Source organism: Odontesthes bonariensis, chromosome 14 (assembly GCF_027942865.1).
Source record: "Odontesthes bonariensis isolate fOdoBon6 chromosome 14, fOdoBon6.hap1, whole genome shotgun sequence".
Lineage (NCBI taxonomy): Eukaryota > Metazoa > Chordata > Actinopteri > Atheriniformes > Atherinopsidae > Odontesthes > Odontesthes bonariensis.
In genome coordinates this window covers 5457884-5483313 of record NC_134519.1, presented here as the reverse complement: position 1 = coordinate 5483313, position 25430 = coordinate 5457884, and the positions used below count along the sequence as shown (strand labels likewise).

General features: G+C 39.9%; 1 protein-coding gene across 1 annotated transcript in view; it reads left to right on the top strand.

Moving 5' to 3' along the window:
- The window catches only part of myo10 (myosin X), a 193702-nt gene that overhangs the window by 123630 nt on the left and 44642 nt on the right, over nt 1-25430 (top strand). The window contains exons 5-19 of the mRNA XM_075482688.1: nt 8844-8978; nt 9056-9180; nt 10559-10572; nt 11482-11566; nt 11679-11779; nt 12471-12600; nt 13647-13765; nt 15693-15839; nt 16046-16146; nt 16913-16979; nt 17285-17377; nt 18862-18930; nt 19036-19118; nt 19673-19781; nt 22667-22747. Coding sequence (XP_075338803.1) covers nt 8844-8978; nt 9056-9180; nt 10559-10572; nt 11482-11566; nt 11679-11779; nt 12471-12600; nt 13647-13765; nt 15693-15839; nt 16046-16146; nt 16913-16979; nt 17285-17377; nt 18862-18930; nt 19036-19118; nt 19673-19781; nt 22667-22747 — 1459 coding nt within the window. The remainder of the gene's footprint in view (nt 1-8843; nt 8979-9055; nt 9181-10558; nt 10573-11481; nt 11567-11678; nt 11780-12470; nt 12601-13646; nt 13766-15692; nt 15840-16045; nt 16147-16912; nt 16980-17284; nt 17378-18861; nt 18931-19035; nt 19119-19672; nt 19782-22666; nt 22748-25430) is intronic.

The window sequence follows — 25430 nt, the reverse complement described above, 5'->3', positions numbered from 1 at the left end:
ATGCAGTATGCAGTATGTAGTATGGAGTATGCAGTATGCAGTATGCAGTATGGAGTATGTAGTATGCAGTATGCAGTATGCAGTATGGAGTATGTAGTATGCAGTATGCAGTATGTAGTATGGAGTATGCAGTATGCAGTATGCAGTATGTAGTATGGAGTATGCAGTATGGAGTATGTAGTATGCAGTATGCAGTATGCAGTATGGAGTATGTAGTATGCAGTATGCAGTATGCAGTATGGAGTATGCAGTATGCAGTATGCAGTATGGAGTATGGAGTATGCAGTATGGAGTATGTAGTATGCAGTATGCAGTATGCAGTATGGAGTATGCAGTATGCAGTATGGAGTATGGAGTATGTAGTATGCAGTATGTAGTATGTAGTATGTAGTATGCAGTATGCAGTATGCAGTATGCAGTATGCAGTATGTAGTATGCAGTATGCAGTATGTAGTATGTAGTATGCGGTTTGGAACACAGCCAATATCAGGAGCGACTGATCCTGAGTAAGAATGCATGCTCGATCAAACTTTAGCACGATTTAGAAGAATTTGAAACATGGAAGGAACCAAAAGAACCCGATTCTCCTGCCTGTTTCTCACAAATAGCCCAAATTCATTTGATTCTTCAGTATAACAGAAAGATTTAAAGCTCCAGAACGAGATCCTGTCCCATTAAAGCAGATTTCAACCAGCTGAACACCATCCAGCTCACCCTCCCTGTACCAGTGCAAAGGGCAAATATGGTTTGACCCCTCTGGGCTACTGTAGTAATATGTAATATATTGCAATAAGGGCAACCGGGAGCATCTTTGGATATTAATAGCTCATTCCAAAGCAAAGAAAACTTTGGATATTGGACACACTAACAGGTCTGCCAATAAATCAATTAAATTTTTACACTGAAACTTTAAAGCCTCGTCGTCCTGTTTCTATCTCAAAGTAACAGGTGGCGAGAACCCTAAAACGCATGAAAAACGTCTGTAAACGTGTAAAACTTTGGTCATAACTACCCAAAGAACATTTGTATGAGTAGAAATGAGACTTGAAGCTAAACTGAAAGTGTGTAACTGTGTGTCAGTGAAAATACCTCAGAGGGTTGAGAAATGTTTCATGGCCCGCAGACAGAATGAGATCCTGTTTCAAAGCTCATTTCACTGCTTTCAGCTTCTTTCCTCAGCTTGTCTCTGCATGATGATTCGGTGTTATTCTCAAGTTTAATTCTCTTACAGAGAAAACAGCTTCACAGAGTTGGGATAAAAAAAGTGTTTTTTCACTAATGTGTCTGATATTAAATAAAAATCAAACAACTGAGGTTTGGTTACAGAACATCTTTGCTCTGTCGGATGAGTTTTCAGCTGTGAGAAAGACGGAAAAAAGAGGATTTATTTCACGGTTACGTGACTTTATGGCATGAGCCTCGGGCTCTGAGCGGCCATGACACCCCGGGAGGAGGATGTGTTGTAAAGTATTCCATCTGCACGCTTCCCACTGTGTACTTTCTCATGAAACATCCTTCATCTGCTGTCAGTTTGTTCAACATGCACTTTCAATAAGAGATATCTGTTTCCAGGACACCGCGGTGCTTCTGCGGTCTGTACTTTTATGCTTTTGTGCTACAAACAGAGTTTCTTGCTTTGTGGGGGAGTCACTTTTTGTGCCTTCTGTGTCTGTTTTTGGCAGATGTTTAATGATGTCAGGCCTTTAACATTATTGTTAAGTGGCCCAAATTAGCCGTTTTCCAAAACATGTGAGGAGAAATGGCAAATATTTGCACTGTTGAACCCATTTTATGCTCAAAATAACTCAGACGATGCATTGGAATAGTTGTCACACTGGAAAAAATCAAAGTCTTACCAAGTATTTTTGTCTCATTTCTAGTCAAAATATCTCATTACACTTAATATAAGACACAACTGCCTAACAAGTACCATTTCAGCCAGATATAGGGACTTGTTGGAAGACAATACATCTGGAATATCTTGTTAAATGAAAAAGTCTTGAAAACAAATTGTTTTGAGTCGGATTTCATATGAAACAAGCTTTTTTTTTTACATTTGAAGAGGTTTTTAAGCTAATTTCAAGATCACTTTTATCTCAAAAGTCCTAAATATCAAATTTTATGTCAAGAAATCTTGGCAAGCCGATTTTCACTAGTTCCATTGGCAGATTTTTTTGCTTATTTCAAGCAAAAACGTCTTTTATTTGTTGTTTTTCATACTTATTTTTGGAGGGGCATTTTTTCCAGTGCAGGTCATCCTCTGGTGGTCAGTTTATAGATGTGCCGGATTTAACAGTTTGAAACAGTTTAATCGATGCTAACTGGAACTCAGAAAAAACAGCGTTATTATTACTTTGGTTGTTAGAAACTGTCCTTTTTTCTTAAGTCTCACTTGCAGCTGCAGCTTTTTCTGCCAAACCTTTAAATTCCCTTCAACAGCGAGCTGGTTATCACTCTAAAAGGAGCCACCCAGCCATCTTCCACATGAAGAGTGTGAAAAAATCTCTCACATGCTGTCGTGACATGTTTACAGATGTGAAAACAGTTCTCTGGAAACGGCTTTAAAGGTGCAGTAAGCCGACTCCCATTCAGTTAACTTCAGTTAAGAATAGGGCTGGGCGAGTTAACGCGTTAATTATTTAACGTCGATAAATATTTAACGTCGATAAATATTTTATTGCGCATTAACGCAGGTTTTATTTATTTATTTATTTATTTATTTTTATTTAAAAAAAATAGTAATATTTTTTGGGGCTTTTGTGCCTTTAATGGAAAGTTCAGAGAGACAGGAAGCAGGGGGCAGAGAGAGGGGGAACAACACGCAGCACAGGGCCGTCCGATACGGGACTCGAACCAGGTTTTTATTTTGGTTTTTATTTTGTGAAAGTCTGCTGCTGTCTGCTGTGGAACAGGAAAAGAAAGTAATCGGTGGATCCACCAAACATGGAGAAGGGTACGGAACTTTTACTCGGCCATTTTCATGTTAAAGTTCTTCCAGACGGCGGAGTCGACAGAACCAAAGTCATCTGTAAACACTGCCGAGTTGAATTGTCTTCTCAGCGTAGTAGTTCCAGTCTAAAATATCACTTAAAGGCAAAACACACAACTGATAGCAGCAAGTCATTCAAGGAAACAGACAGTGGAGCGAGGCTTCTACATAAAAACTACAGAAAGATGCTGATGTTAAAAGTGTGTTTGCACAACAAATGTTATGGCACTTTCATTCATATGGCAGCACATTTAAAATAAAGCTAAATGCTAAAAGCTATACGCTACTTTTGGATTCATTTTTGGATTTTGCGTACAAATGCGATTAATCGCGATTAATCGGGGAAATCATGTGATTAATTAGATTAAACATTTGAAATGTTGCCCAGCCCTTGTTAAGAAGAAAACGTTTAGTCGTTCCTTTCTGTTCTGCTGTTACGGCTCTTTGTCTACGTGTCGGTTCTGTTGTTTTGTAGAGTGAGACAACACTAAAAGGAATAAAACAGAGGTATCCTTCTTTAACAGCCTTTCAAACATTCACCTTTAAAGTGGAATCTTTTTGCCGTGTCGTTCTGTTGCCAGGAAGCATCCCGTTTGTGCTGATTAACGCGTCTTTAGGGGAGGAATCTGAGTTTTTAGCTGCTCTCTGTGTTGGTGTAAAGGGCCTCCAGGTTGATCATTAACACGGCCCACCAGAGACTCCCTCCGTCTGGCTGTGGGTTGCCAGGTTCATACTGAATGTCTTTGAGAGGTGAGAAAGGGGGCTCCGCTGTGCTCATCGCGTTAGCTCTATTATCTGCTCCTGCAGAGCAACAGTACTGTTATAATTCAGTGTTGTGTTTGGAGATTTTTCTTTGGTTGAGTTCACATGTGGAGTTGATTGACCCTCGGGTTCTTGGCTCTGTAGTTAATGTAACATGCTGAGGCTGAAGCGTGAATACAGACACTTACACTGGAAAAAATCTAAATCTTACCAAGTATATTTGTCTCATTGAGTATCTCATTACACTTAATATAAGACACAACTGCCTAACAAGTACCATTTCAGCCAGATATAGGGACTTGTTTTAATACAATACATCTGGAATATCTTGTTAAGTGAAAAAGTCTTGAAAACAAATTGTTTTGAGTCACATTTCATATGAAACAAGCTTTTTTTTCCATTTGAAGAGGTTTTTAAGCTAATTTCAAGATCAGTTTTAACTCAAAAGTCCTAAATATCACATTTTATTTCAAGAAATCTTGACAAACCGATTTTCGCTAGTTCCATTGGCAGATTTTTTTACTTATTTCAAGCAAAAACGTCTTTTATTTGTTGTTTTTTTTACTTATTTTTGGAGTGGCATTTTTTTCCAGTGTATAACGGAAAATAACCAAAGAGAAGCCATTAAGATAAAAATGATGCCTCCCATGTCAAATGAGACACTAAGATGCTGAATGTTCTTTTTATCTGTCCAGTTCAGATGATATAAAAACACTTGTTCCATTAGTAAAAGTTGGACAGAGTTTTATCCGTGGATGCTAACTGATACAGGATGGTGCATTGGCCTTAGGAGTCTCCCTAACTAAGCAGTCGATTAGATAATGTGACAGAAACAAGGATTCATGAAATAAACATAAGTCTGAGGAACATGTTCTCCCCTCCGTCTCCCTTTGCTCATTCAGTCTGTGGATGAATCAGAATGCAGCCGGTGAACTTCTATGTTCCAGATGAGCCGCTCAGGGTTGCCAGATTGGGTCGTATCGTGAGCGCTTGTCCTATAAAACATATCTCATCCTGTCCAAATGTTCTAGTGAAGTCACATGGCCTCATCTTGCATGCCATGTGCGAGTTTCTGTCCACGATAAAAAGGTTTCAGATACTCAAAGAATGGCTGATAAAGGCTCATTTCTGAGACGCTGTTGGAGATATCAGAGCATAAAATGCAGCTTTAGGGCATGATGCTGGAAGACTGCAGGATAAATGCTCTGAATCTTTACCTTAAAGTAGGGCTGGGCGAGTTAACTCGTTATTATCGCGTTAACTTGTTAACTATTTAACGCCGATAAATATTTTATCACGAATTAACGCAGGTTTTATTTTGTAAAAGTCTGTTGAATGCATCACATTCACACAGTTACAGCAAACACCACGAAGCATGGAGGAATAAAATAAAGATAAACTAGCAGCTAACATCACCGCTACAGGTGCTCCTCGGTCTCTGTTTGTGTTCGAAACCGTATACTACATACTACATACTACATACTACATACTACATACTGCATACTTATCGATCAGACAGTATGTAGAGCGTTTACCCACAATGCATTTCGCTCCTGCCCGAGCTGAAATCAGCCGGCCTGAAGCTGATTTCTCTTAAGCTCTAAACTCTGTAAACTTTAGCAACATTTGAAACATTTTCAGGTGAGAAAGTAGTCGTTTAGATCCCCAACGTGTTGAAAACTTGACAAAATACCGGCTATTTACAGTTTTGTTCCCACGAATTCGGCGCTACTAAAGCTAGCCGCAGTGAGCTAACGCACTTCCTGTTATTTTCACAAAATAAAATACCCGTTGCCTTTTATCATAGGGGAAGCCGTTACCATACAATTGGTGCTTTTGTTTTGAAAACAGGAAGTGAACCTACCCTCGTTGTAGCTAGCTTGAAGCTGCCGTTTTGACAGGAAATGACGATCGGCGACGTCACGTTACGTTGCATCTTGGGTAGTTTGAGTATGGGAAGTAACCTCATGATGCATACCCAACATTTAGGAGAATCTAGTATGCATTGGGGGAAAAAAAGTCCGTCAAAAAGTTATTATGAGTAGTAGGAGTAGTATGCTGTTTCGAACACAGCCTGTGTGAAGCTCACGGAGCTAACCGGCGCTACTTCCTGTTTTACTTGTTTCAACATAAAAGCACGTATTTAAAAAAAAAATAGAAATAAAAAACTCCTGCATTTACAGCCAAGTTGAATTGTCTTCTCAGCGTAGTAGTTCCAGTCTAAAATATCACTTAAAGGCAAAACACACAACTGATAGCAGCAAGTCATTCAAGGAAACAGACAGTGGAGCGAGGCTTCTACATAAAAACTACAGAAAGATGCTGATGTTAAAAGTGTGTTTGCACAACAAATGTTATGGCACTTTCATTCATATGGCAGCACATTTAAAATAACACTAAAGGCTATGCGCTACTTTTGGATTCATTTTTGGATTTTGCGTACAATGCGATTAATCAGGGAAATCATGCGATTAATTAGATTAAAAATTTGAATCGTTGCCCAGCCCTAATTAAAATAATATGTTTACACTGATTTCCTAAGTTATAAAGACAGTATATGTTTAAATTACTTTAGAATTGCATGAAAATAAGAAATGCTGTGTTTTCATTATCTGGGAACTGGTCATTTGTGTCCTAAATCAGGTCCCCTGCTACTATTTTTATTGTTATTCTTCATGGCTGCTGTAGTTTGGTGTTTGGTTTGGAGTTGGTTCTCCTTAAATCTAAACACTGAAACTCTGAAGTTAACAAAGATTCCAAAAATTCGTTGTCTTATGTTGTCACCTCAAAGAGTTGGAGTTCTACCTTAAAGCAATGGAATCTGTCCAGTGTTTTACATTTTATCAGGATCACATCCAGTGTCACGTCCCATTTAATATTCTTGTATTTAGAGTTTTCCTTTCTTTTTCCCTGCCAGTTTTATATCGATGGCCTTGCTGACAGAGTATTGTACATGTAGGAGATAATCAGGCCATGCAACAGTGACATTTTTAGACAGAAGTCTGTTGATTCTGATGGTAAAAAGTACTCCGATCCGAAGCCTGCAGTGGGATGGTTGGACATGCAAATTCGTAGTCATCCCTGCAGAGAAGGAGGAGATTTAAATGTCAGCTCTGTCTTGTATAGAGTTCATAGCCTCGAATGACTCAGTCGCTGTCAGTGAAATGAAGTTAAGATAGAACCTGCAACGTATTGATTCTGCTTTGATTTTCTAACAGAACCATATTCGTGCCCCTTGTTCCCTCATTTGATTTTTACGAGGCAGAGTCGGGGAAATGAATCTCATTCTATGTCACTGAAACATCCCAGAGAAAACAAAACAGGAAAGTTATGGTCATAAAACCATAAAACTCTACAAAGCTGACGAGTACTGAATGATAATCATCTGTCCTCGTGCACGCCTTCCAGAGTAAAAACTGCGAGTTAGTCTGTCATTATGGTGAGAAATATCTATAAGTGCTGACATCTTGTCTTATTTAGACAAAGTAACATTCCAAAGCCTGAATATGTCTTTATTTTCTGCTTAGACTGGAATCCGTATACATATCACAGTTAGGGAGACTCCTAAGGTCAATGCGCCATCTAGTGGTGGAAGTGTAGAATGGTTACTTTAAATATTTCCCATGATTCCAGTAGTTAAAATCAGCACCCGGTTCACATCCACCTGCTGCTTGATGAACTCTGGCTTTAGTTTAACACAGAATTAAAGGTTTCCTCTCCCAAACAGACCAGGAGAAACTCCTCCATGCATTCATCTCCAGCAGACTCCATCACTGTAACGCTCTTTTAACTGGACTTCCCACAAAGAGCATTAAACATCTACAGCTCATCCAGAACGCTGCTGCTGGAGTTTTAACCCGGACTAAGAGATCTGAACACATCACAGCAGCTTTAAAATCTTTACTCTGGCTTCCAGTCAGTCACAGAATAGATTTTAAAAGCCTGCTGATGGTTTACAATCTGTGATCTGTTCAGAGAATATAAAGCCAGCAGAGCTCTGAGATCCAAGGACTCAGGTCAGCTGGTCCAGTCCAGAGTCCAGACTAAACATGGAGAAGCAGCATTTAGCTGTTATGCTGCAAACAAGTGGAACAAACTGCCAGTGGAGATTAAACTTTCACCAAATGGAGACATTTTTAAATCCAGGTTAAAAACATTTCTGTTCTCATGTGTCTATGCATGAAATCTGCACGATATCTTTGAATTTATCTGGACTGTTGCTTGTTTTTAAATTCATTTAAATGATTTTATTTGTTTCTCTTTATGTTCTTTTATGTAATTTTAATGCTTCTTACACTCCCTGCTGCAATGCTTTTATTTTATGTGAAGCACTTTGAACTGTTTTGTACATGAAATGTGCTACAAATAAATTTGATTTAATTTTGATAACAAGTGCTATTTCAGCCAGATATAGGGACTTGTTTTAATACAATACATCTGGAATATCTTGTTAAATGAAAAAGTCTTGAAAATATCTTGTTTTGAGTCATATTTCACATGAAACAAGCTTTTTTTTTCATTTGAAGAGGTTCTTAAGCTAATTTCAAGATCACTTTTAACTCAAAAGTCCTAAAATATCACATCTTATTTCAAGAAATCTTGACAAGCCGATTTTCACTAGTTCCATTGGCAGATTTTTTTGCTCATTTCACGTAAAAAACTTCTTGTATTTGTTGTTTTTTTTACTTATTTTTAGAGGGGCATGTTGGCACCCGGCTTTCTTTGGATCCAGCGTAACAATAAAGGAGTCTGAGTTTCAGAAAGCAAAAGAAGTTGACTTTAGAGCTACTACTGACCTGCCCAGACTCGTAATATTACTTTATTTTTATTCCAGCTACCCCCACTTACACTCAGCTGCTCAACGCATTCATTTTCAACCTAATTATCAACAAGAATAAGTGACGAATTCAAGACTAACCCTTAAATATATGTTGCTTCAAAGATTACTCCCCATTCTGCTGTCCTGCTGGCTCTTTATGGGGAGGTCAGAGGTCACCGCAGTTGGGTGGAAGTCGGTCTTTAATGGTGTTTTCTGTAAACTGGACTTCCCTGAGCCTCACAGGTGTGTTTTTCTGTTTTTTCTGTCCCTCAGTGGAGAAAGCGGAGCCGGTAAAACCGAAAGCACCAAGCTGATCCTGAGGTTCCTGTCGGCCATGAGCCAGCACTCGCTGGAGGTTTCGTGCAGAGACAAGACGTCGCATGTGGAGGAGGCGCTGCTGGAGAGCAGGTGATCACTCGTCTGACTGAAAGTCTTCTGAAATATTCGTGGCCTGGCTATGACCGTGCTCCTAATTCACTCCACAGTCCCATCATGGAGGCCTTTGGGAACGCCAAGACCGTCTACAACAACAACTCCAGCCGCTTCGGGAAGTTTGTGCAGCTGCATTTCAGCCAGAAGGGCAACATCCAGGGGGGCAGGATCGTGGACTGTATCCTTTCCAACCCGCTCGCTGTTTAAGTGGCCTCCTTTCCCGGCCAAGTAGGAAGTGTTAAGAGGTTAGCAAAGCTGCTTTAAGGGGAAAGGTTTGCAAAATGCAGTGAGTAAGACGCAGCCAGAGGTGGGCAGAGCAGCCAAAAACTGTGCTCAGGTAAAAGTACTGTTACTTCAGAATAATACGACTTCAGTAAAAGTAAAAAGTATTCATCCAAATAATTACTTGAGTAAGAGTAAAAAAGTGCTCGGTGAAAAAACTACTCAAGTACTGAGTAACTGTTGAGTAACGTCTGATTTATTTGTTAACACAAGCATTCAATCAGACAGACAAAAATACTAAATAATCATCTTTAGGCAAATTAGAGTTCATCCAATTGATAAAATAAATGAATTAATTACAAAATAGCTTAAATTAAAATAATCCAGGTAAATTCAAGAACTTCAATAAAAAATAAAAGAGACTTAGGAAATGTTTAAAACATATGTAACCCATATGTAACCTAAAAAACAAACATTCACCTATCCATGGGGGGAAAAACGAGTTTAGGAAACTTAGCGCTACATGTTTCCTCAAGTTAGATGTTGAGTTTCTGCTGAAATGTGCGTTTGTTTTGGTTGCCACAGAAGACACATAATGTAGCTGCTGTTTCTCACTCTTTGTAAGGTAAACATGCTTTCAGTATGAGGCCTCGTCTGCGTCTTCATTTCCCACCGTTGGTTCTGACATTTTTCATCTGTTTCTTTCTTTGTTTGCTACGACTGCTAATGCTAAAGCTAACCCGTCCCGCCGCTGAGATTGAGTACGGTCACGTGACCAGACTGCACGGCTGCGTCTGATTGGTGGAACACAGTCAGGTGGTAGAGCCTTTGGCGGAAGTCTCTCTCTCTGTCAGAATAAAACATTAAAATGAGGCGTACGCGGGGGGATAAAAATAATGAGGCGTAGAATACCAAAGAGGTAAGAAGAAAAGTAACCAGCTCATTGTAGCCTAATGTAGCGGAGTAAGAGGACAGTTTCTGCTGCACACATCTACTCAAGGAAAAGTAAAAAGTATAGAGATTTAAAACTACTCCTAGAAGTGGAATTATTTAAAAAACTTACTCAGGTAAATGTAACTCGTTACTACCCACCTCTGTGCACAACCTACTGTACATTTATATTGAGAGGCTCAGATCTGTCATTAGGTGGATCACATGGAAACAATGATGTTATTTGTAACGTGTGCTTTTAAAGACGTTCTTTTAGGGAGCCGGCTGTAAAACAAACTCATGATGATGATCTCAGTTTGAGTGGTTTTGTTCATCATTTTGCACAGTTGTGTGCAGGCCTCCCTGAGCGTTTTCTGCCTTGACTGACTCTTTTCCGACCACAGACCTCCTGGAAAAGGTGAGTGTCCTTCCTCCCACCAAACCTGCAACTGTGTCAGAGCCCTCTCTGTGGTTCTCCAACCTCAGGAGCAGGTTTGAGAGCTGGAGAAAGAGTTGTGTTAGACGCCAGCAAAAGAAACTTCTCCCCCATTTTGCATACTTTGCAAGTTCTTGTCTCGGCTGACTTAGACTAAGCTGATTCCAGCAGCCGCTGAGCTTAAAGGGATAGTTCGCCTCTTTTGACATGAAGCTGTATAACATCCCATATCAGCAACATCATTTATGAACATCTTCTTACCCCCTGCTGCGTCCTGTGAGCAGAGTTCCAGCCTCGTTTTGGTGTTGATGAAGGTAGTCCGGCTAGTTGGCTGGGGTTTAAAAAATAAAGCGTTTTGCTTCTCAAAACAATATCTGTTGGTTTCCTTAGCTAGGAAATTGTTTTTGAATTGGCTCTATATGAATGAATTGGATTATTTTATAAATAATTATGATTACAATTGAATTTAATTCCAATTGGCTTGAATTGGACTTTATTATTTAAGTGCCTTGAGATGACATTTGTTGTATTTGGCGCTATATAAATAAAAATGAATTGAATTGAATTGAAAACAATATGCGTTCAAAAGAGTTATACATTTGCATCATAAAATCTAAAATCTGATTTTGTGATGCAAATGTATTACTCTGTTGAACGCATATTGTTCTGAGAAGCAAAACGCTTTATTTTTTAAACCCCAGCCAACTAGCCGGACTACCTTCATCAGCACCAAAACGAGGCTGGAACTCTGCTCACAGGACGCAGCAGGGGGTAAGAAGATGTTCAGAAATGATGTTGCTGATATGGGATGTCATACAGCTTCATGTCAAAAGAGGCGAACTGTCCCTTTAAACAATCCGGATGCAAAATGATGGTCCTGTTCCCCTGCAGAACCGTGTGGTGCGGCAGAACCCAGGGGAGAGAAACTACCACATCTTCTACGCCATACTAGCTGGAGCCAACAACCAGCAGAGAGGTGACTTAAAGCAAACTAAAGCACATGAGCCGTGTCCCCGGCACACGAACCGCAGAATAAAAGAGCGTCCTGCTGCCCATGGGCTGATGTGTGCATTTCTGTGTGTGTGCAGAGGCGTTCGGGCTGACCCATCCTGACAGCTACCACTACCTGCGACAGTCCAACTGCCACGACAAGACAATCAACGACAAGGGCACTTTTCAGGATGTTCAGGTGCGTGTTACCATGACTACTGAAACCTGAGCATGCATCAGGAGATATAATGCATAAAGATTAAACTAACAACTATTTTCTAGACCACTTTTAATAGTAATAACTGTAGTATAATAATGCAACAGCTGTTTCAATCAGGCGGTTTGGGATGGTCGAGGTTTTTCATACCATAGTAGATTATTTCAGCCTTTAAAAGGAAAAGTTAGGCTTTAAAACGCCTTTAAATAGCCTGTAATGTGCTACATCTAATGTATCGTTTAAGTTTATAATGTTACGCACATGTATTCCACATATCTGCCCAGTTTCGACATGTCATGAATTATATATCCAGGCGTCTGGATAGGGTAGAGGTAAGATTACCACCTTTCGTGCAGGTTATCCGGGTTAAAATCCCCTGCATGAGGGGTCCTTAGGCAAGACCCCCGTTACCCTACCTGTAAGTCGCTTTGGATAAAAGCGTCTGCCAAAAACATAAACATATTTCTATATGAACTCAATCAACTCACATGCTTATGACAGAATAGGAAACTCTGAAGCTGTTAGAGTTTGATTATAACTGCCAAACCGATCGCTGGGACCCAAATAACTCCCTGAAGGCTGATCGCCTGCTCAGCGTGACTAACGGCAGCTTTCAGGAGTAAACGCCGTCAGAGGCAGCGCCCCAGCTGTAACCTGCTTCCTGTGTCTTCAGAACGCCATGCGGACGATGCAGTTCACGGAGGAGAACATCAACGAGATCCTGCGCCTCCTGGCGGGGATTCTTCACGCGGGGAACATGGAGTTCATGACGGCCGGAGGGGCGCAGGTCTCCTCCAAATCAGGTGAGGCGTTACTCTGACAGTCCGCATCACTCAGTGGGGTTACATGGCACTGAAAGGATTGGATTATTGGCTAAATCACAATCAGACTGAGTTATTAAGTGCATGTAGACACCTTAATCTGACTAAGAACTGGATCGGATGGGATTCAGACCCCGAGATAACTGGGTTGAAAGTCACTCTAAACCTGCTTGTAGAAATATAAACGCACTGATTCTAAATGTTTAACGTCTTTATAGATGGTTTGGGAACATTTACGAGTCCACATTAAACTCATTTATAGGTCTGTAATTTCACTTTAATGGTCTACGAGAAGAGCTTTGCTCAGTTTAAGCTTTTTCACCGATGAAGCACTTTCAGTCTGAGATGGATCGTTAGAAGAATACGTTAATGATGCAGGTGAACTCGCACTTCTAAATGGAAAACTTGGATCCCGTCCTGTTGAATCCAGAAATGGTTCTGAGCTAATTTAGTTAACGCTTTGTGCCTCTGATCCGATTCATTCACCGCCATATATCCAAGGAGAATTACCCTTTAATAACTCAGTCTTATTGTAATTTAGCCAATAATCCGATCCTTTCAGAGCCATGTGACCCCACTGACTTACAGTTTCTCTCTGTTGCTGTACGATGTCTGGTTGGTTTTCCTGCCAGGATCTCTTTGACGCACCTTTAAATGACCTCCTTTGTTTGGGCTTGTTGCCCTGAGACAGTGAAGATTACGGCTCTTTTATTTTGGCTGCATTTGCGTTTTTCTGTGCATCTGAAAACAACAAAAACCTTTCTAACTTGTAAATAAAACTTGATATATTTCTGTGCCACAGGCTACTTTAAACTCAGGTTTCTAAGCTGATATCTTATTCTAAAAACTTAAATTCATCGTGTATAATAAAGCATTTCTCTGCTTTGTTTAAACTGGGTGAATGAGGAGAGGTCACAGATGAAAAATAGGAATTAAATGGATTATGTCGACCAAAACTGAAAGTAAAACTGAGTTTTTCACATGGAACTTTAAGCACGTTGAAATCTCTGAATGACACGTGTCTGCAGCTCTGAACTGGACGTCCGAACTGCTCGGGCTGAACTCGGATCAGCTGGCTGAGGTCCTGACCCACCGGTCCATGATCCTCAGGGGCGAGGAGATCTCCACACCTCTAACCGTGGAACAGGTCGGTGTTTGGTGCTGTGAGCTGTGGGGGGTTCACTGTGGGGGGTTCACTGTGGGGGGTTCACTGTGGGGGGTTCACTGTGGGGGGTTCACTGTGGATAGACCTCAGCGTGTCTTCATCAAAGATTTCACCAAACAAATAAAAATGCACCTGCTATTAAAACAGACGTGCTCCCACTGATAATTATTATTATTATTTTTTAATTTTTAAATTTGTTTTTAAATTTATTTATTTATTTATTTATTTATTTTTTAACCAGGCTTCTTAAAGACTTTTTTTAAAGAAAATATTAGGGCTCTGACTCGATTAAAATTTTTAATCATGTTAACTACAGGCTTTGAAATTAATTAATCGAAATGAATCGCATTTTAATCGCATATACTACATCCTTTAGAAAATTAACATTTTCAACAATATTTCAACAAACACAGAACATATCCCTATTTGAAATCTGAATGTAGCATGCATGAAAACACAGTATATAGAATCTTGGATGTTAAGCTGCGTTGGGCCCCCGTTAGCTTCCACGCTAGCTGCTACATGTTTAGCGTTGAGGTGATATTTGAGGCTTGATACGCTGCGGTGATACGCGAATTCCTTGTTGCATAATCTGCACACAACCATGCTCTTGTCGACGCTTCCATCCGTCTGTATTTAAAAAAAATAATAATAAATAAATAAAAATTATTGTGTGCGATTAAAATGCGTTATTTTTTTAACGCGCTAATATGTGTGTAGTTAATTAATCGAAATTAACGCGCTAAAGTCCCAGCCCTAGTTTTTTTTTTTTTTCTAACTGAACTTCTTCTTCTTCTTCTACTATTCACACCTTGACCTATTCTCAACAACGTCCCCTTGTGGTCTAAACATTTAACACCACATACAAGTTTAAATTAAATCCGGTTTTGAAATAACTGTTCTTTTTATACTATCTATATAATATTTAAACTAAATCTGAATGTAAATAATAATGATTAAAGATAAAACATCATCTCCATAAGGTAGCAAGGTTGTAATCCAATCTCTATGGCTTCGGGAGGGCTCGCCCCAACGTGCTTTCGTCATACGTAACGTGAAGACAGCTAGCGTAGCCACCGCATGCTAGTCCTGTTTAAGGTCAGCATGGCGACTGTAAGCTACTCTGTAAATAGTTTAATTCATGTAAATGAATGTAAACAGTCTGGTGGTGTCTTTGATTAACAGAAATTGTAACTATTTGTAAAGGAAAGTTAATGCTAATGCTTAATGCTAATTAATACTAATGATTTCAGCTTGTATCTGTCTTAATTAAAGGTGAAGCAGAAATCTCTCTCCATGTTCAAAGGTATCTGAAGGTAATCTGATTACCTACTAAAGGGGAAATCTTTATCTAGTGCTTATGCACTGGAAAAAATCTAAATCAAGTATATTTTTCTCATTGAGTATCTCATTACAGTTAATATGAGACACAACTGCCTAACAAGTACTATTTCAGCCAGATATAGGGACTTGTTTTAATACAATACATCTGGAATATCTTGTTAAGTGAAAAATTCTTGAAAACATCTTGTTTTGAGTCACATTTCACATGAAACAAGCTATTTTTGACATTTGAAGAGGTTTTTAAGCTCATTTCAAGATCACTTTTAAGTCAAAAGTCCTAAATATCACATCTTATTTCAAGAAATCTTGACAAGCCGATTTTCAATAGTTCCATTGGCAGATTTTTTTTGCTAATTTCAATTAAAAAATGTCTTGTATTTGTTGTTTTTTTACTTATTTTTGGAGGGGCATTTTTTCCAGTGTGGGCTGTTGGAAATGTGAGAAAAATAAACTAATAGTGACAGCTAACTTATTAATTTACCCATTGAACGGGGTCACTTTAGTCATCATGGCTGCTGTTGTTTTATTGAAGACTTTGAAAGAACTTTGACGTTTCTGCCTGCAGGCGCTGGACTCCAGGGACTCTATGGCCATGGCACTTTACGCTCAGTGTTTCAACTGGATAATCCACAAGCTCAACAATCGCATCAGGGGCAGGGAAGACTTCAAATCCATCAGCATCCTGGATATCTTTGGATTTGAGAACTTTGAGGTGTGTTTACGCCACAAAGAAAATCAAGATACGTTCAAGCTAAATCAATCACGAGCAGCACGACATTATGCTTTAATTATCCAAATTATCGTATTCACACTTTAATAATTAATCAAGAAACCTCACGCCTTCCTTTGTATTTCAGTTCATTTACTCTTTTCTTTGCTTTTTTGTCTGTAATAATTGCCTGATTTTATCCCCCACAGGTTAACCGCTTTGAGCAGTTCAACATCAACTATGCAAATGAGAAGCTTCAGGAATACTTTAACAAGCACATTTTCTCCCTGGAGCAACTTGAATACAATAAGTAGGTGGAGGCTGTTCACTAATGATGCATGGTCACTTTTTACAGTGATAGCTGTCAGATAATCTTACTCACTAAAGAAGAAGAACTAAAAGAGCTTCTCCAGCCACTTACACTGGAAAAAATCCGAGTCTTACCAAGTATATTTGTCTCATTTCTAGTCAAAATATCTCTTTACACTTAATTTAAGACACAACTGCCTAACAAGTACCATTTCAGCCAGATATAGGGACTTGTTTTAATACAATACATCTGGAATATCTTGTTAAGTGAAAAAGTCTTGAAAACAAATTGTTTTTAGTCACATTTCACATGAAACAAGCTTTTTTTTTTACATTTGAAGAGGTTTTTAAGCTAATTTCAAGATCACTTTTATCTCAAAAGTCTCAAATATCACATTTTATTTCAAGAAATATTGACAAGCCGATTTTCACTAGTTCCATTTTTTGCTCATTTCAAGCAAAAACGTCTTTTATTTGTTGTTTTTTTACTTATTTTTGGAGGGGCATTTCTTCCAGTGTAAAACACGTTCTGGCTGATGAGATAATTGGCTTAAAGGCAAGCTTCAAGCTATTTCAGTCATTTGTTCAGAAATTGGTTGTATTTCTTTTTTTGGGGGGTTAAACAGAACAAAAATACCACAAAGCTGCTGATCTGGTTACAGAAACCAGCATCAAAAGTTATTTGATTCAGGTTTCTTGGCATTAATCAGAGCTGGAGGCCAGATGAACTTGTGAATGATTGAGTTTTGTTCTGCTCCTTCCTGCAGAGAGGGCCTTGTTTGGGTCGACATCAACTGGATGGACAATGGAGAGTGTCTGGATTTGATTGAAAAGGTGTGCGACTTACTCACTTCCCTCTGAAACAGTTCCCTCTGTGTGTTGGAGATGACGATGATTGATTAGACCTTGTTGGGGATGCTGTGTACTGCCCTCATTTGAAATGGTTTTGTAAATATTTGTATTAGATATTTACCTGAAACACTATTTTTCAGCAGCAGGAAGTGATGATTATATGTTAAACCATTAGCACAGATATTAGAACATCAAAAAGACAAAAAAAAACTGCAAATATCGATTTCAGTGGAGTCTGAATTTGTAATGAAGATGATATCATAATGATTATCTTTGTGTTTCCATAGAAACTGGGTCTCCTGGCACTAATGAATGAGGAGAGTCACTTCCCCAAAGCTACAGACGACACCTTACTGGAGAAGCTCCACAGCCAGCACTCAGTACGTCTCCTGCACGTCTTTGTTGACCTTAAGTCACTGAGTCAGTGGGGTCACATGGCACTGAAAGGATCGGATTACTGGCTAAATTACAATAAGACTGAGCTGAGCAAGGGCAATTCTCCTTGGATATATGGCGGTGTCTAGGTATTTGCTAATATCGCCCTCATTTAAGAACAATTTTCCCACAAAGGGAATGACGACTCAACAGATTAAACTTTTAAAAACACAAAACCAAAATCTCTTGCTGAGTTTAAAGTAGCCACAGCGGCTCACTGCCAGCCTACGTGAACATGGTCCTGATTTAATTAGCTCAGAACCATTTCTGGATTCCAAGTTTTCCATTTAGAAGTGCGAGTTCACCTGCATCATTAACGTATTCTTCTAACAAACCATCTCAGACTGAAAGTGCTTCATCGGTGAAAAAGCTTAAACTGAGCAAAGCTCTTCTCATAGACCATTAAAGTGGAATTACAGACCTATAAATGAGTTTAATGTGGACTCGTAAATGTTCCCAAACCATCTATAAAGACGTTAAACATTTAGAATCAGTGCGTTTATATTTCTACAACCTTCAAACTGAATGTCACGGCAAACTGCTTCAGATACGTGATATTTAATGTTTAATGTTGTTGTAGCATCAGCTGCTGCCGTCACATTCACAGCTTTTAGCAAACAATCTCATTAAGTGACAAACAGTTTGGCAAGATTTAAACACTTTAAGTGGAATAGATGCGAGCTCGTGTTTAATGTTTCAGATCAATAAAGTTTTTTTTTTTTTAAACATATTTTTATCATGATTTTTCATTTATTTAAACATTATATCCCCATCTGGCAATAATAATAATAAATAGAATAAAAATAAATAAACAGATAAACATAGAATAATAACAAGATGATACTTATGTAGATTGAATAATAATTAATAAAACAAAATTACATTCCAATAGGGTCACTCGTATTTAATATTTCAAATCAATAAAGTTTGTTTATTTTTAAACATATTTTTACTATGATTTTTCATTGATTTAAACATTATATACCCATCTGGCAGTAATAATAATAAAAAATAAATAAATAAGATAGAATAGAAATAAATAAACAGATAAATGTAGAATAAAACAAAAAAAATTATACTAATGTAGATTAAATAATAATTAATAAAACAAAATTACATTCCAATAGGGTCACAGCAGTGCACAAATTGCAGAACTTGTGCAGTTAATCACAATTCAAGGTTGTGAGTTTCCAGAAAGTCCATATGAGTTCTCCATAAGTGAGCAAAATTATTTTTCAGATCAATAAAGTTAAAGTTTTATAGGCTGTGAAAGAGCTTTCTGCAACTCGTTTGTTTCCTTGCAACACCATCTGAAAGCAGAAAGAAATGTTTCTCTCAGTTTGAAGCAGGTCAAAGTCGGTGTTTCTCGTGCTGAGAGCTGTTATCTCAGTGAGATTGATTTAACTTTTATCCTTTTGTTTTGCTACAGAAAAACCCCTTTTATGTGAAACCTCGTGTTGCTGTGCACAACTTTGGAGTCAAACACTATGCAGGAGAGGTGAGGCCATCACATCTGTTGTAAAGGAGCGGATTCATTCAGGATCGGCTGTCCGGGTGCCTTTTCACTGGTTTAACTTTGGTTCACCTCTGTGGCGGGTTGCAGGTGGTGTACGATGTGAGGGGGACGCTGGAGAAGAACAGAGACACTTTCAGAGACGACGTCCTCAACATGCTGAGGGAGAGCAGGTGGGCTAACAGAGGACTTTTTTTTTTTAAACATATATTTATTGGTTTTTCATGTTTATATAACAACATCCAACAATTTAAAATAATAATTAAATGATTAAAAAAGATGCAATAAACCGCAGTAATTAGACAGCAAATTACTGTGCAATGAATAAGAAATAATGAAAATAATAAAAATGTGTAAATAAACACATATATAAATAAAAATAATAATAGTAATAATAATAAATAAATAAAAAAGTATTCAAAATGTAGGTTACAGCTTGCATGAAATAATTTTCATTATCTCAATATCCTCCAAAGATCATAAAATTCAGAAGCCCTCTTTCTAACAATATAGGTCAGTTTCTCAAGGGCCAAACTCGATGTTAAGTTATTTAACCAGCGGGGTGAAAGAGGGGCAACCAACATTCTTCCAGCATAATGCAATACAGCGTTTGGCCTGCAGTAAACAAAGGCAATAATCAGGCTATTAGAATGTAAAACAGTGAGGTTGTTGGTCATTCCCTGCAGATTTCCACTCATTCTAACTGTTGTTTCTCCCTGTTTGTCAGGTTGGACTTCGTCTACGATTTGTTTGAGCACGTACTGAGCCGCAACAAACAGGACACCCTGAAGAGCAGCTCCAAGCACAGGCGGCCCACGGTCAGCCTGCAGTTCAAGGTTGGTCACAAATAAAGAACTTTTCCCCAAGGCATACGCCAACTAGGCGGTCGCTTAGGACCCCCACGCCACCAGGGGGCCCCAGAGAGCACCGAGACGTTGTGATAAAAAAAGTAAATATATACATGAAATTAAAATAACATTGAATAATTTAAACGAAATTGTATTACACCAGAAAAAAAAATAATAATAATTTTGACAAAATACTAATACTAGGTTAATTTATGCCTCCTGTTGGCTGCTGCCACCGTTGGGCAAAATTATTTAAGTATTGTATTTATTATTTAAGTATTTAACTTTGATTACAACTTTATTTTTCTGTAAGATAATGTGAATGTCATTTGATTCTATTTTGTATTTGTATTTTCAACATTTTGCACACCATTGCACATCTGAAATAAATTAAACTATTTAACGTGTTTGCTATAAATGCAGTCTCCAGCCTGCTGATGTTACTTTCAAATAGTTAAATTAATGAGCCATACTTACACATCACTCTTTATGTAGAAGTTAATTAAACCATATTTATGAGTTTGCTATCCCTTTAAGGTTAAAAACAAGAATGACACCTGAGTAATGTAAGATGATTACAAATAATGCTAATGATTGTGGGTCCGTTACACACATAACAGCTTAGCCTATGGAATAATGAGGCATCTGGAGCTGAGGTGATGGTAGGGGGGCCCCAAATGAAATTCCGCTTAAGGCCCCATAAAGGCTTGGGCCGGCCCTGTTTCCACACATCGAGGTCTCCCAAAACACCTCTCCGTCAGAGCTGGATCCTGCATAGACACCTCAGAGAGCCGGCTGATCTTTACAGGGAAAAGTTTCTCAGAACTGTTGGCTTTTTAACAAACATGATTGAGTGTAGTAACTGCAAAACAAGTACAGGTGGAGAGATGCAAGAAAGGTGAGGCTTTGGGACTGAGAGCGTGTGAATAATCTAAAGAAAAGAAGTCTCATTGATAAGGAAGTTTTGGTAATATGATATGGCAGTCGCCACAGAAAGAGTGGTTTATTATGGGTGCCAATGCCGAAGGCATTAGACACACATATTACTCTTGTGTATACTTAATATTATTTTCCCGTTTCCGTAATGAATTTCGGCGCGCTACTAGGTGATGTAGGTGATGGTCCGACCGACATAAAAAGCACCCCGCCGCATGGGCAACGACCTCGATTGGTGTGCCATTACATTTGGCTCTCATTAGTCGAAAGGAATTCTGGCAAAATGGAGAAAAGTGGGAAAATTGTGGATGGGAAAATGCATTGAAAATACATCACAGAGACGTCATTCAAAGTTTATATGTGACAGGAGACTCTCAACGGGAAAATCGATTGAAAATCGATTGAAAATCACTTAACGAGCCCCAAAATGCATTTTGAAAATGCCATAAAAGCTGTATTTTAAACAGGACCTTGATAAAAATGACATAAATGTCATTCAATGGGAAAATCCATCCAACTTAACGAGCCAAAAATGCCAAAAACTGCCCTATTTTGGAGTTCTCATAACTAAGCCATACAACATCACATACTGCTTTTCGACCAGGGCCGTGCTGGAGCCGGTGCCGGACTGGCCTCGGCCCGGCACCGGCTCCAGCACCAGCACGCATTTCCATAGGGTTCAGTACTGAGTAGAATTTTACGTGCGCGAACCGATCTAGAATTTAGGGTAGTGAAGCGCAATAATGTTACCCTGGTAACACAACCTCAGATTATCCACCATGGCGCCCCGAAACGTTTGTCTTGTTTTGCTGGTCAGCATTATAAAAACATTTATTCAAGTTTAATTTGTTCGTTATTTGGTCCACTGTTCGGTGGTAGCCCAGCCCAGCCAATTCTCCCCTAATTTCCTCGTATATCTTCCCCTTTCTAACTGCCCCCTCTAATTTGTCTTGAATTTCCATTGATGCCCAAATTCCAATTAATGCATTTGTCTCCTCCACGGACCACGATATCGGTGCTTTTTTCTTGAGTAGCACCGATAGTGCTACTAGAGCTAGCCATTTTGTTGCTGGGTTTGTTTACGATGTTGCTAAAGCTAAAAACAGAAATGACGTTGCCAAAGCTGTGTGGTTGCTGTAGCAACAGCCATAGTGACGTTTGTGGTGCTCAACTCTGGCCGTGCCGAGTTTTTTGGGCACCGGCACCAGTCGTGTATTGGTCGAAAAGCATAGAACCGGTGCTGGGCCCGGCACCGGCACGGCACCAGCACCGGCACCGCGTCGGTCGAAACGAGGTGAGACCTCATTCAATGTTTATATGTGACAGGAGACTCTCAATGGGAAAATCGATGGGAAAGCACTTAACGAGCCCCAAAATGCATTTTGAAAATGCCATAAAAGCTGTATTTTAAACAGGACCTTGATAAAAATGTATTATTATCCCATTGTTATTCAACGGGAAAATCGATTGAAAAGCACTTAACAAGCCAAAAATGCCAAAAACTGCCCTATTTTGGAGTTGTCATAACTCAGCCATACGACATCACAGAGACATTCAAAGTTTATATGTGACAGGAGACTCTCAACTTCAACTGAACTAAAGGGTTTGTTGATAGGGCGGGCAGTAGATTGGCACCCATCAAAATTTCTTCAGAAATTTTCTAGTTCTAATTATTACATTAGAGGTAGAGGTCATGGTAATAGAGCAGTAACAGTTAGATAACACCAGTAATACTCACAAAAAATGGCCGAAGCAGTTTCATTTTCAGCATTTTCAGTTAGTTGCTGTAAATCTTATAGAAACTTTAGGTTTGAGCAGCGGTGGTGCTTGGTTTGATCACAGTTGCAGCCCACCCAGCTAAAAACGGCAGAAACATGGCGGCAGACGCAGAAGCTTCACTGTCAGCAGTAAATCTGAGAGTTTCTGTCTTGTTTCAGGACTCTCTGCACTCGCTGATGGCCACACTCAGCACTTCCAACCCATATTTCATTCGATGCATCAAGCCAAACACGCACAAGGTGAGTCACTGACAGCGCTGCTGTCCCACACATCTGTCCCACACACCTGTCCCTCACATCTGTCCCACACACCTGTCCCACACATCTGTCCCACACATCTGTCCCACACACCTGTCCCACACATCTGTCCCTCACATCTGTCCCACACACCTGTCCCACACATCTGTCCCACACATCTGTCCCACACACCTGTTCCACACACCTGTCCCACACATCTGTCCCACACACCTGTCCCGCACACCTGTCCCACACACCTGTCCCACACACCTGTCCCGCACACCTGTCCCACACACCTGTCCCACACACCTGTCCCACACATCTGTCCTGCACACCTGTCCCACACATCTGTCCCACACACCTGTCCCACACACCTGTCCCGCACATCTGTCCCGCACATCTGTTCCACACACCTGTCCCACACACCTGTCCCGCACACCTGTCCCACACACCTGTCCCGCACATCTGTCCCACACACCTGTCCCACACACCTGTCCCGCACACCTGTCCCACACATCTGTCCCACACATCTGTTCCACACACCTGTCCCACACACCTGTCCCACACACCTGTCCCGCACATCTGTTCCACACACCTGTCCCACACACCTGTCCCACACACCTGTCCCACACATCTGTCCCACACACCTGTCCCACACACCTGTCCCACACATCTGTCCCACACACCTGTCCCACACATCTGTCCCACACATCTGTTCCACACACCTGTCCCACACACCTGTCCCACACATCTGTCCCACACACCTGTCCCACACATCTGTCCCACACACCTGTCCCACACACCTGTCCCACACATCTGTCCCACACACCTGTCCCACACACCTGTCCCACACATCTGTTCCACACACCTGTCCCACACACCTGTCCCACATTTCAGTAAATATTAGCAGGTCGGGGTGTGTGAATCGGTTGTCATTTAGTCATCAAACAGTCCTCTGGGTCAGAGCACCAGACAGGAATGAGAAGTGTCTGGCCCCCGCTGGTGCCCTTTAACCCCAGGTTGCTGAGCAACGGGGTGGAGTGCCGGAGAATGCAGAGCTGATGGACACGAATGTTAGTGGAGAGAAATTGGATTTGTGATTCTGCACTCTGCACCGTGTCTGTGGTTCCTGAACACACTGTATTCAGATCGTGTTTATCGGCTGATGTGACATGCAATGTGATAAAGATTATACTGCCATACATATACTGTATATAAATATATATAGATATAGAAATATATATATCTATATATATATAGATATATATATGTACAGATTTACCACTGCTGTTTTTATATATATTTTAGCTTGCATATATATTTTTAAAATATTTTTTCGTTTTTTTACCTCCTACTTTATATAAATACCAATCAATCAATCAATTTTATTGATTTTATCAAGTGCTGTACATTAAAATAAACACAATAAAAACATCATAAAACAAAACTGTGCACATAAAATAAACAACCTAGACGGTGGTAAAAGCCAAAGAAAAGAGGTGTGTTTTAAGACGACTTTTAAAACAGGACAAGGAAGGGGCCTGCCTAATGTGCAGCGGCAGCTGATTCCAGAGCCGAGGGGCAGCAACAGAAGATGCTCGGTCCCCCCTGAGCTTCCGCCTTGTTTTAGGAACCCTCAGGAGCAGCTGGTCAGCTGACCTGAGGGTTCGACTGGGTGCGTAGGGCTGCAGAAGCTCAGAGAGGTACACAGGTGCAAGGCCATTCATGGCTTTAAAAGCATATACACAGCCATATCACGGTTCAAATGACCCCAGGTTGAATCTACTCCGGAGTATCACTTTAAGTGCAACTTTCGATGAGAGTCAGTGAAATTTACCGTTTTTCAAATATACGCGGACATGTCTGTAGGCCTACTTGTGTTTTGTGAAATGTCATCAATCGCATCCCAAATACTTTAGTTTCTCTGCAGCTCTGAGGTTTCCACCGATTCAGTTCAAAGAGGATTTTTATCTGTCACTGATGCCGATGACATCACTGATGACGTCACATCTGTGATGCGATGATCTTTGCGTATAGAAACTACGGCTGATGTTACAAACCCATTGCTGTGTTTTTACGATGTGATTGATGAATGAATCCATCACTCAGACCGGTCAGATTTACAGACACTTTATTCAGGTCGTTCTTTTTTATATATATAGGTATATATATATTTTTTTGCCACATGTTAATTATTTACTTGAGTGGCTCCACAGACTAAACACACTAAAATACATGAGAGGTGAACTAAAGAGCAAGCTAGCGGCCGAGCAAGATGTCTAGCAATTTGACGAGATCGCAAGCGAGCAAGATGACGAGCAAGGCGGCAAGCAAGCGCATTTGGACTCTGTGGCGTCTGCGCATGAGGCGAGAAGCCCGTCTGCGTCTGCGTCGTGGCATTGTCACAAACGTGTGCCGACCGCCTTGAGGAGGGGGTTCTATTTATAAACTCTGGAGATATCATTTTGTGATGTCATCTATGATGACATCGCTGTGATGTCATCAGTGACATTCCATCTTGTGAATATTGCTTTTGTGATGTCATAACATTTCTGTGCTGTTGTCATCACACAGTTGTGGAACTGAAAACATTATTTCACTCCGTTATTGATTTTCCTGAGAATGAATCCGTTATTCATGTTGGTGAGTTTTACTGAAAAATGTCACAGTTTCTGTCCATGACATC